This window comes from Natator depressus, chromosome 1, assembly GCF_965152275.1.
Source record: "Natator depressus isolate rNatDep1 chromosome 1, rNatDep2.hap1, whole genome shotgun sequence".
Taxonomy (NCBI): domain Eukaryota; kingdom Metazoa; phylum Chordata; order Testudines; family Cheloniidae; genus Natator; species Natator depressus.
The window spans coordinates 256239635-256252332 of NC_134234.1; the positions used below are offsets into that span (position 1 = coordinate 256239635).

The window sequence follows — 12698 nt, forward strand, 5'->3', positions numbered from 1 at the left end:
TGGGTCAGGTCTGCAAACAACTTAACACTCTCGAGCTTGGTCAGGTTCAGGTAGCCATAGCCAACGCCAACACTGCTCGTAACATGAGCACAGAGGGACTGCCCCAACAGGGGGATCAGGATGTGAGGGGGACCTGCCTCAGTCTGGGGTGGAGGGGATGGATCCTGGACTCAGCTCCTCACATCAATGGCACCATGCTGCTTTCAGGACAGTCTGCCCCTTTCTCCTTGTGGATAAGCCAGGGTACATACTTTACTAATGAGGTTACTAATGCGGCTTCATGACAGGTGTCTTTCATGATACACTATCCACTTAAGCAATTTAGCTTCTTGTTTGCTCTCTTGCCTTCCCTGCTCTTGCTCCGCCATTATTGCCATTAGCATGAATGAGCCATGCTAACCAGACAGCAATTGGCTTCTTAGGTGCTTTGAAGCTGGTTGGTTCAGCTGTTTCTGCCTCTTTCGTCCACTAATCGGGGCAGCTGTTGGAAGAGGGTGTGGGGGGTTTGTCCAGGCTGATTGTCTCTGACTTCTAGGAATGAACTGTATGGAGGAATATGCCTATCTGAAGTGCCAGGGTAGAGGATTTTTAATATCCTTGAATGGGTGGGGCCGGGCAAGGTATGCCAGGTGAGAGGAGACATAGGATGGGGGTATAGGATGCTAAGGTAATATGAGCCAATGAAAGGATTAGCCATGGAATTGGGTGTTGGAATGTTTCCCCCACCTCACTCCACGATCACAGATTTCTAAACTGGAGGTGGGAGTTTCCAAGGGTAATTGGCCTTCCCTCCATCCCTGCTTACCATGTGGATGAAGGAATTTTCAGGAGTGACTATCCTGGCCCCTCTTCCATATTGTAGGTGGGAAATTTGAAATACAGCATGTTCCCTTTCCTCAGCTATTATACTGACATCCACCAGGTTCCTTGACCTTGAAGTGGGAGAAAGGGGAAATCTAAAATTAGACTGGTAAGTAGCTAAAATGCCCCTAGGTCTTATTTGGGAAGGGGAGACACATGACTGCATGGAGTCATCGCCCCTGGAATGAAGTACCACAATCAGCATCTAAGACTGGACACATAGCTGACCACGCAGACTGAAAGAGACAATGTCATGCTGGCTGCCTCCTCATGGGAGAGAGACCTATATCAGCATTCCCTTGCCTTTGCCCTCTTGCTAATGTTGTCAGCCTCGATACCCTGTTGCCTCTGCAACCTGGTGTGCAAGGACAGCACCTTCTCATTCCATTCCTGAGACTCATTACTGCCATGAAGAGGGTCACCCACGATGTTTTAGATACCGGGGGGAAAAAAATCCCACCTTGCTGTGCAGCCTTCACTGAGTAATGTAATCCTATTGCTGTAACCCTTTTCTTCCTCCTCCAACCACTCCCCACTGTTTTGTCCCCTCTCCTTTGCATCTCGATTGCAAGCCCTTTGGGATATGGGCCAGGTGTGCTTTTTTCTGTCATGAAGCACCTTTGCCAATGTTCTTTGTTCCCATTGCATATGACTTTTCTATGTGCTTAGTCTGTGTTGCCTTGTGCCCATGACGTGTACCTTTCATGTTTATTTCATGTCCCTTTTGTGTCCATTCTGTCTGTGGCTTTTGTATGTAAGGCAGAGGTAGGCAACCTGTGGTTCGTGTGCCAAAGGCGGCACGCGAGCTGATTTTCAGTGGCACTCACACTGCCCAGGTCCTGGCCACTGGTCCAGGGGGCTCTGCATTTTAATTTAATTTTAAATGAACCTTCTTAAACATTTAAAAATCCTTATTTACTTTACATACAATAATAGTTTAGTTATATATTATAAACTTATAGAAGGAGACTTTCTAAAAATGTTAAAATGTATCACTGGCACGCGAAACCTTAAATTAGAGTAAATAAATGAAGACTCGGCACCCCACTTCTGAAAGGTTGCTGACCCCTGATGTAAGGAATCCAGCTCATTTGAAAGAAAAAAAAAACATCTAAAATGTGGCTATCCAAGGTCTCTTGTTCGTGACTTCTTCTTGTTGCCTGGCATAGTCAGTTTGGCCGGGTTCTTTTGCTGCTCTCAGGTTCTAAACATCATTCTTCTCTCTGGAGCATATAGGGAAGAGGAGCAAAAGATGTGCAAAGTTGTGGCTGGTGAAGCTATTTGGCCTGGGCTCGGACCTCACGATCAGTGTCCCTCTTCCCTGAATGCTTGTTCTCTGCTTCAGTGGTTGGCATGAGTTGAAGGTGCTCCAGGCCAGACCCTTTTGGCACTTTCAGGCCAGAGTCAATGTGTTAATAGATTGGTCAGCACATGGAACAAGTGACTGGGACTGTCCTTCCTTGTAACTCAAGGTCTCTTGTATATCATAGAATCATAGGACTGGAAAGGACCGCGAGAGGTCTTCTAGTCCAGTCCCCTGCAGCCGAAGCAGGACTAAGTATTATTCTAGACCATCTCTGACAGGTGTTTGTCTAACCTGCTCTTAAAAATCTCCAATGACGGAGATTTCACAATCTCCCTGGGCAATTTATTCCAGTGCTTAACTACCCTGACAGTTAGGAAGTATTTCCTAATGTCCAACCTAAACCTCCCGTGCCGTAATTTAAGCCCATTGCTTCTTGTCCTATCCTCAGAGGTTAACGAGAACAATATTTCTCCCTCCTCCTTGTAACAACCTTTTATGTACTGGAAAACTGTTATCATGGCCCCTCTCAGTCTTCTCTTCTCCAGACTAAATAAACCCATTTTTTTCAATCTTCCCTCGTAGGTCATGTTTTCTAGACTTTTAATAATTTTTGTTGCTCTTCTATGGACTTTCTCCAGTTAGTCCACATCTTTCCTGAAATGTGGTGCCCGAACTGGACACAATACTCCAGTTGAGGCCTAATCAGCATGGAGTAGAGTGGAAGAATTACTTGTCGTGTCTTGCTTACAATACTCCAGTTAATATATCCCAGAATGATGTTTGCTTTTTTTTTTTTTTTTTTTGCAACAGTATTACACTGTTGACTCATATTTAGCTTGTAGTCCACTATGACCGCCAGATCCCTTTCTGCAGTACTCCTTCCTAGGCAGTCATTTCCCGTTTTGTACGTGTGCAACTGATTGTTCCTTCCTAAGTGGAGTACTTTGCATTTGTCCTGATTGAATATCATCCTATTTACTTTGGACCATTTCTACAGTTTGTCCAGATCATTTTGAATTTTAATCCTATCTTCCAAAGCACTTACAACCCCTCCAAGCTTAGTATTATCTGCAAACTTGTGTACTCTGTATGCCATTATCTAAATCATTGATGAAGATATTGAACAGAACCAGACCCAGGACCGATCCCTGTGGGACCCCACTTATTTTGTCCCTACAGCTTGACTGTGAACCACTGATAATTACACTCCAGGAATGATTTTCCAATGAGTTATGCACCCACCTTATAGTAACTCCTCTAGGTTGTATTTTCCTAGTTTGTTTATGAGGTCATGCGAGACAGTATCAAAAGCCTTACTAAAGTCAGGATATACCACATCTACCATCATAGGTGCTGGAACTAGGGATGCTGGGGGTGCTACTGAACCCTCTGGCTTGAAGTGGTTTCCATTATATATAGGTTTACAGTTTGATTCAATGGCTCTCAGCACCCCCACTATAAAAATCGTTCTGGCACCCCTGTCTACTGCTTCACCCTATCCATAAGGCTTGTTACCCTGTCAAAGAAAGCTATTAGGTTGGTTTAATAGGATTTGTTCTTGACAAATCCATGCTGACTGTTACTTATCACCTTATTATCTTCTAGGTGTTTGCAACTGATCACTTAATTATTTGCTCCATTATCTTTCCTGGTACTGAAGTAAAGCTGACTGGTCTGTAATTGCCCGGATTATCCTTATTTCCCTTTTTGTAGATTGGCACTATATTTGCCCTTTTCCAGTCCTCTGGAATCTCTCCCATCTTCCATGACTTTTTGAAGATAATTGCTAAAGGCTCAGGTATCTCCTCAGTCAGCTCCGTGAGTATTCCAGGATGTATTTTATCAGACCGTGGTGACTTGAAGATATCTAAGTAATGTCTAAGGACTTGTCTACACTGCCACTTTACAGAGCTGCAACTTTCTCGCTCGGGGGTGTGAAAAAACACACCCCTGAGCGCTGCAAGTTTCAGTGCTGTAAAGTGGCTGTGTAGACAGCGCACCGGCACTGGGAGCTGTGCTCCCAGCCCTGGTAGCTACTCCCCTCGTGGGGGTGGATTTTTTTACAGCGCTGGGAGAGCTCTTTCCCAGTGCTGGTGCTGCAACTACACAGCCATGTTAAAGCACTGCCCTGGCAGCGCTTTCACGATGCTAGTGAAGACGTACCCTAAGTAATTTTTTCACTTGTTCTTTTCCTATTTTAGCCTCTGATCCTACCTCATTTTCACTGACGTTCATTGTGTTAGATGTCCAATCGCCACTAAACTTTTTGGTGAAAACTGTCTACGCTTGCAGAGTTTTTGCGCTCTCAGTTTCACCGGTGATAGGGAACTGGTAAAAGAAGGGTTTCAGAGTAGCAGCCATGTTAGTCTGTATTCGCAAAAAGAAAAGGAGGACTTGTGGCACCTTAGAGACTAAATAAATTGGTTAGTCTCTAAGGTGCCACAAGTCCTCTTTTTCTTTTTGGTAAAAGAAAAGCACTGATTTGTGTTCTCACTCACTTCCACAGGCATCAGATCGTGCTCACATTTGCTGTAGTTCCATTGCTGATGAGAGCAATGCACTGAGGGCAGCTATCCCACAATGCAGCTCTCTCCATTTTGAGGATAGGTCTTGTGGGAAGGGAGTGATTGGGGGGTATCCTGGGTCCCTGCACAGCCTCCTCTCCCCAGACACTGATCAGCTCCAGTAGCTCAGCATTGCTCCAAGCAGGGGATTGTTTGCTCCGTGGAGCAGCCATTGTCACCTGGCCAGATGATAAGTGAGCACTTGCCAAGGAAACAGGAAGGGGAGTTTCAAAGTTCCTGGGGCTTTACAGGGGGAGGGGCAGACATCTGTTTACCTGGCGTCGGAGCTGCTGGCCAGAGTGGTCACCTAGGCACTGTGGGTTATCCTCCGGAGGCTAAAATCTCTGTAAACAGGAAGAACGTGTCTTCACTTGCACATCACCACAAAAGTATCACCGGTAAGAACTGTACACCTCTCGTGGAGGTGGTTTTCTCTTTGAAGTGAAACTTCTGAGTTTCTCCGTAAAAAGTCATTGGCAAGTGTAGACATGCCCGAAAACAAAAGTCATTTAACACTTCTGCCATTTCCACATTTTTGTTACTGTTCCCCCCCGACCACCATTGAGTAACAAGTCTATCCTGCCATTGTTCTTCCTCTTGCTTCTAATGTACTTGTAGAATGTTTTATTGTTACCCTTTATGTCTGTAGCTAGTTTAATCTCATTTTGTGCCATGGCCTTTCTAATTTTGTCCCTGCATACTTGTGTTATTTGTGTTTATATTCATCCTTAGTAATTTGATCTCGTTTCCCCTTTTTGTCAAACTCTTTTTTGAGTTTCAGATCATTGAAGATCTCCTGGTGAAGCCAGGGTGTTCTCTTGCTATATTTCCTATCTTTCCTATGCCACTTGGCTAGACAGACTTGCCAAGGCACAGGGTAGTGATTACTGTCAAAACAGAGAGTAGGAAGAGAGGAGAGAGAGAAGAGGAAAGGGAGAGTGGAAAGTGAATAGAAGGAAAAAGGGGAGAGTGAGTTATGAAGGGGGAAGAGTGAAAGAAGGACATCCATGAAGGATGGGAGGGAGGAGTAGAGAGGGAAGGGGAGGAAGATGCAAAGAGGCGTGAGACAGGGAGATGGAGAGAAAGCAGCACAGCGATAAGAAGGGGAGAAAACTGGAGTTAGGGGGATTGAGGCAGAGCCACAGAGGAGGGAACATCTGAAACTACAGACGGCTGTTACTTTAGAATTCTGTGAAGCAAATATCATATTGATTTTGACAGCTGAAATGCACAGGGCAAAAACTGTGTCTCGCCTCTGCCCACCTTTTCCTTTTTCTGTTTTCACCCTTCGTTGCCCCCTCTTCTTCTAACTGGCCCCTTCCTGGGAATTGAAGTAACTTTCCTTGACGAGAGCTGCTGGCCCTGCCTCGGAGATGTCACAATGGATTTTTTACGCACCACCCCAAACCCCTACTAATTAATGCTGCATGTCTGAGAAGTCATGTCAACTGCTCTGTGGACAGGGATCTGAAAGCCAATCTCAGCAAGAGGGTGGGGGTGAGATTTGCACGAGGCTTTTTTGTCTTAACTCCTTTCATTCTCACTTCTCTAGTAACTGAAGTTCCCTTTCAGACAGCACCTCCATACCTCACAGCCCCTGCTACAGCACCATCTCCCCTTCCCCCAGCTTGTGCTTCCACCCTGTTCGCTACAGCAACTCTCCCCCACAGCCAGCGCTCCCACCACGTTCCTTCCAGCGACACCCCCCCCAGCCAGTACTCCTGCCCCGTTCCCCACTGCGACTGCCCCCAGCCACAGACAGCCTTTCCACCCCGTTCCCTACAGTGACTCCCCCGCATCCCCAGCTAGTGCTCCCGCCCTGTTCCCTACACAACCCCCTCCCCACAGCCAGCACTCCTGCCCCTTTCCCTCCAGCAACTCCCCCTACAGCCAATGCACCTGCCCCGTTCCCTCTAGCAGCTCCCCCCACAACCAGTGCTCCTGGCCCATTCCCTCCAGCAACCTCCCTCCACAGCCAGCGCTCCCACCACGTTCCCTCCAGTGGTTCCCACCCTGTTCCCTCCAGTGACCCCCACCACAGCCAGCGCTCCCACCCCAATCCCTCCAGCATCCTCCCCACAGCCAGCGCTCCTGCCCCGTTCCCTCAACTTTCCCCTCAGCCAGGTCTCCCGCCCCATTCCCAACAGCGACTGCCCCCCTACAGCCAGAGCTCCCACCCCGTTCCTTCCAGCGTCTCCCCCCACAGCCAGAGCTCCCATCTCGTCCCTCCTTACAGCGACCACCGACCCCCACAATCAGCATTCCCGTCCCGTTCCCTACAGCGACTCCTGTTGAGAGTGGCTTGAACTGGAAATAGTTATGAGTTCCTACATCTTGAGCACTACTCTGCCATTCCCCACGGTAACCATTCATCATTCTTTTGCCCCCTACCCCTACCTTGGACAATAATAGTCTTTTGGGGTAGCATTACTCCCCCTCCCTTTCCGAGAAGTGTTGCACAGGAACCTTGAAGGGGAATATAGTCTCTGGGTGGAGAGGCATTACTGTACAAATTCAATTATCTTGACAGCTCTCTGCTCAAATCCCTTCACAGCTCAGGGGTTTCCCACTGATTTAGCAGTAGTTTCAGCTCCTAATCCCTTCCTGCACTCACCCACCCACAACCAAAGGCCAGGTAACATCTGTTCAACGGCAGAGGTGAGCTGCCATTTACTTGAGGGGGATGGAGGGAGAGAGCATTCAAATCCTGGTACAGGTTTTTGTTGGGCCGTTTGCTTTGCTTGATTGCTTCTGGGCCTGAAGACACCAGCAGCAATTACAATAAAAGAACAGAGACTGCAAGATGCCGAGAGGAGCTAAATTGGAATACATAATCAGGCCCATGCTTTCTTGACAAGCTGGGCTGCGACAAGGGGAGGATTAGGGAAGAAGGTGGTGGATGTCTTGGCTGACCTTAGTTTGACCCTGCTCTAGTTAAATTATCACACCAACAGCATATTGTGATCAACATGGTTTCCCAAACTCTTTCAGATAGCTGGGGGCAAGTGATGGGTCGAAATCCTGAAGTTCAGATGCAGACTCAAACTTCCCCTTGTTCAGGTCCAAAGTTTTGGGTGCTAGCTGTGAAATTCTGATCCAGCTTCAGATTTCAACCCTTTCTCCCAATGCATAGGAGTCACTGGATCCAGGATAATTGTTCAGGCCCATTATAGAGATGAGGATTTGAATTCAAACTTCAGAGCTGGGCCCCCTTTCCCCTGAGTTTAGGTCTAGTGAACTCTGTTGAACAGGGTCAGCCATGAAATCCTGATCCCTGTGAGGATCAGGCTCACTGCTGGTAGGGTGTGGGTATTAGGTGAACCAGGAGTTTGAAGGCAAATGTTACAAGAGCTTCAAACACTTGTGTGGCAAATGTGATCCTGGTTTCCTGATAGCCTGTTCCTGGCTACTCATTCTCGGTGACATCCCAGTCAGTCTCTGTGGTTATCTGTCCTACTGTCACACAGGGAAGATTATGACATCAGGTGATGCACTCAGCCAGTGCAGCCCAGCTTCCCGCCATGTACTGGGTACCACCAGTAGAAACACAGTCTGGGGAGGTGAGGGACAGGGTGGCAGGGGAAGGGTATGAAAGCAAACAGCAGGATTGAAAATTGGTGGGGTTCTGCACCTGCTGAAATTACCCGTCTCTGAAAGATCCCATTTTGAAAGGGGATGGAGGTGAAATTTGAATTGCCCACACAGACAGCAGGTTCCTTCCTGGGCAGGGGGTTGGCCTCATCCCAGTCTCCTCCCTCCTTGAGCCTGTGTGTATGGCATCACTTTGGAGGTGGGGAGAAACATTGACATAAGGTAATGCCAAGGCTAGAGACATCAGGAATGAGAGATCCGTGTCAAGGAGTGGTCCTGAGGCAGGAAAATTGCTGAAGCAGAAAGAACGAGGAGTACTTGTGGCACCTTAGAGACTAACAAATTTATTTGAGCATAAGCTTTTGTTAGTCTCTAAGGTGCCACAAGTACTGCTCGTTGAGGGGGGATAGCTCAGTGGTTTGAGCATTGGCCTGCTAAACCCAGGGTTGTGAGTTCAGTCCTTGAGGGGGCCATTTAGGGATCTAGGGCAAAAATTGGGGATTGGTCCTGCTTTGGGCAGGGACCTCCTGAGGTCCCTTCCAACTCTGATATTCTATGATTCTTTTTGCTGATACAGACTAACACGGCTACCACTCTGAAACCTGTCACCATGCTGAAGCAGAGGAGATTCTGGAACTGTGATGTGGAGGTTCAGGGTGTCCACGTTATAGCTGATATCTCTGAGCTGAACATAGTGGGCATAATAACCAATTAGCCGGGACCCCTTGTCATTCAGTGCTGGTGGGCATGCATGTCCCATTTGTTACCCTAGCCAAGGCTATTACTGAGAATCCTCATGAGAAACGGTAAGTGGCAGTTCTATCAGATGAGCTGAAACCCCTGGCCAAACCAGTAGGAGCTGAGCTCATCTCTATTAGAAGTTGCTCTCTGCAAAACCATAGAGGGTCAAACTTTCTCCCAAAAGAAGAATCCCCTCCCTTCCCTGAGAACCAGTTGTTCTTTTTCAGTGACACCTGGCACTGAGACTGACTGTTCCAGGATCTTTCAACCAAACAAACTATAGTGTAACAAATCCAGAGTCACCTAGAATGCCACATACTGACACTGTGGCTACTGTAACTACAGCTGGCATAGACTTCTGACCCTCCTGCTCCAAACTTCAGCTGGAGGAGGATCTCAGTTGTGGCACGATAGTTGACAAGCTCTGATTACATCCAGTACAGGGAAGTAGAGTACACGTACCCAGCAGCGAGTTCATTATGAGATTGTGCCTTTCTGCTGTGCTCATGCGCTGTGAGAGCAATTGGATCTTTTACCTGGAGACTTGTAGTTCAACGAAGGCCCCCGTTCCAAATTGCAAGGTTTTACATTAGGATCATTTGCTTATTTGATATCTGCTTGAGAGAATTTATTTCAGAGTGTTCTGCTATTTGTCAGAGAGGAAACCCCTTGTTTTTACAGCTCTCACCCCGCCCCACCACACATCTCCGTAGGGGATATAGCTGACAGTGTCCTCGTGGTTTCAGTGTTGTTGTAGCCATGTTGGTCCCAGGATATGAGAGAGGCAAGGTGAGTTAAATAATGTATTTTATTGGACCAACTTCTGTTGATGAAAGAGACAAGCTTTCGAGCGCTGTGTAGTTTAAAAGTGTGTCTCTCTCACCAGCAGAAGTCGGTCCAATAAAAGATATTACCTCACCCACCTTTTCCCTCTAGTGTACTCATGGGAAGTGGGAGAAAAGAACATCTGCAAGTGTATAACTCTGTGTGGAGGCCTGTGTCTTTGCGTGCCTGCTTGTATGTCTGCAAGCACATATACAAGCGTATGTGTGTGTATTGCCGTATATCCTTCCCCAGCTGCTGTTCACATCTTCAATCCCTGTCCATCATTCATGCTTTCTGTGGGCTGATTGTGTCTCCTTTATGAATATTTTGATTATCTGTGCAAAATCCCTTCTCTCTCTCTCTCTCTCTCCGTGTTCACTGTGTGTGGAGCTGACAGCTCCAGGGGGATAGATCAACACCGCTGCATTTCAGGAAAAGAATTATTTCACTCAATTACTCTAAAAGTATGAGAGAGAACAGAGCGGTGGGAAAAAGAGAGAGAGAGAGAAAAAAATAATCACAACACCTCGACAGGTTTACCCCATTTTGTCTGAAAATCTATCACTCCGACAAGTCCTTTTGTGAAAAGTTTAGATAGAAAAGTTTAGATAGACACCTGCTTTTCATGTCCTTTGGTGGTGGTGGTGGTGCTGGTGGTGGTGGTGGGGGGAAATGAGGTGATGGATTGCAGGGATCAATCCGGGTAGAGGGGTCACAGTGCTCAAAAGAACTGAGACAAAGCAACTTGGTATTTTAATATAAAGTGGATTTGGTGCTGGTGAAAGGTGCTGAATAGACAGCCCTGAGGTCCTAAAGCCTCTGTATATGACAAGTGCTGCATGTTAAGCAAGCGTTTCTGGTTTTGGAGTAGATGCAGCAGAAAGGAGAAGATTCTCCTATTCCTCTCCTGTGCATCTCGAAACAGCAAGAGAATGTCACCTTTTTTTTCATGGCCTTGTGGTTAATGTTGAGGAGAACGATTCAGAAGATCTGGGTTCTATTCCTGAGTCTGCCACTGACTCAGTGGCTAACCTGAGGCCAGTCACTTTACTGCTGTGTGCCTCAGTTTCCCTTCATGTAAATTGGGAATCACAATACTTGCCTACCTTCCAGAGGGGTCATGAGCCTAAATTCATTAACGTGTGTAAAGTGCTTTGAGATCCTCTTACAAGTAAGTGCCTTATAAGGCCCATGTTTCCTCTCCTCCCCGCATATTAAAAAAAAGGAATGTTTCCTTAATGTTTGTCTGACTGGCAGGGGTGGGTTCAAGCCAATGCATTACTTACAGCTGCGCAGTTCTCAAGGTTATTGGGGAGAGAACTCGTTGCGTAGGTTGCCAGTTTAAAAAAACACAGATCCTGTATATATCATAAAATAAGGACATTCCCCTGAGGATGGTGTCCAACAGGAGTGACGTACAGCTGAGATGTGATCACTCCTGCTGCTCGTGGACCCGGCCCAGTGCTATAAGGACCCTTGATTAGATCCTTGCTATGGGAATCCATGGATGTGTATGTCACAGTAAGTCCAGCTGCACCATCTGGGAAGGGAAGGTGGCTGCTGTGCTCCAGAGTGTTCAGCTGCCAGTGAACTCCAGCCCATCTCTCTCTGCAGGGGTCACCTGTGGGGTGCGTGCTGTTCTGCCACCATCCCCTTGTCCGTTCTTGCACAGCCTTTTCCCTTCGTGACAGTTGCCACAGGTAAGTGCCAGGCTGGGGTCATTGCAGCCCGCTGAGTTGGAGCCTGATGGCCTGTCACTGTTGTTCTCTCTCTCTTTTCCATTCCAAAATGTATGGATTGAAGGGCTGAATTTTCTACCTTGGGGTTCTGGGGACTTGAGTTCTGCTCTTGTAGGGCTCCCGAGGACTCCAGCTCCACTCTCAGGACTTATACTGTTGCCAGAAACTCTTGAATAAAAATGCACCCTGTGCTTTGTCAAGCCAGCTGTCATTCATTTCCTCTGCCTCTCCAGCCTCAGTGGGGAGCACATTAGCATATTATCAATGTGTTCATGGGTTCATCAGTACCCCTTGTTTTTAACGCTTTCTCCACCAGCTGGATGGAAAAGCACGGATGCGCTGAAAGGTTTTTGCACTGCATGGAGGTCGTGAACAGCCCTGCCCTCTCATCCCGGGCACCCCTCACTTCCTCCTGCTGGTGTCATACCTGTCGCTCAAACTGAGTCTTGGAATGTTTTAAACTCACTCTCTGTCTCTCCTGTTGCAGGATGGTGGAATATTCCCTGGATCTGCAAAACATTAACTTGTCTGCAATCCGTACTGTCCGTGTCCTGAGGCCCCTCAAAGCCATCAACCGGGTGCCTAGTAAGTCGTTCTTCCCTCTCACTGGCACCCCATTTCATCTGCACTTCACCCTTGTCTGTGTTGTTTTTATTCATTACTCTGCTGCTATGTCTGGGATCTCTTCCCCCATTGATTGTCCCACCCTGGGCCTCTAGGTAGCTGGATTGACCTTGTAGCCTATAAGACAGTTATGCATGTATACTCTGTGCAGATCACCAAAACCAGGGCCCCTAGATTCCAGTCTCAGCTGGTGGGCCATTGGCTGGCTCAAGAACTGGCTAATAGGTTTGGGGTACTTAGCCCTCCAGTTCTGAGTCACCAATCTAGCCTCAGTTTGGTGGTGAGTCCTGAAGAACTCAGGGATGTTGGGAGAATGGGACACAGAGCCCTCGTTCCAATCCAGGTGTAGGCTAAATTCCTGTGTACCTGAGATTCTCAGCCTAGCCTTCATTTTGTCTCCAACCATCCCCCTCCCACCCTCCAAAAAACCCGTCTTCTCAAAGGGCT

The 12698-nt window shown here is 47.4% G+C and overlaps 1 protein-coding gene across 1 annotated transcript in view; it reads left to right on the forward strand.

Annotated features, from left to right (window-relative positions):
- The window catches only part of CACNA1I (calcium voltage-gated channel subunit alpha1 I), a 252710-nt gene that overhangs the window by 143797 nt on the left and 96215 nt on the right, over window positions 1-12698 (forward strand). Inside the window, exon 5 of the mRNA XM_074941613.1 lies at window positions 12115-12212. Within this exon, the coding sequence (XP_074797714.1) occupies window positions 12115-12212 (98 nt within the window). The remainder of the gene's footprint in view (window positions 1-12114; window positions 12213-12698) is intronic.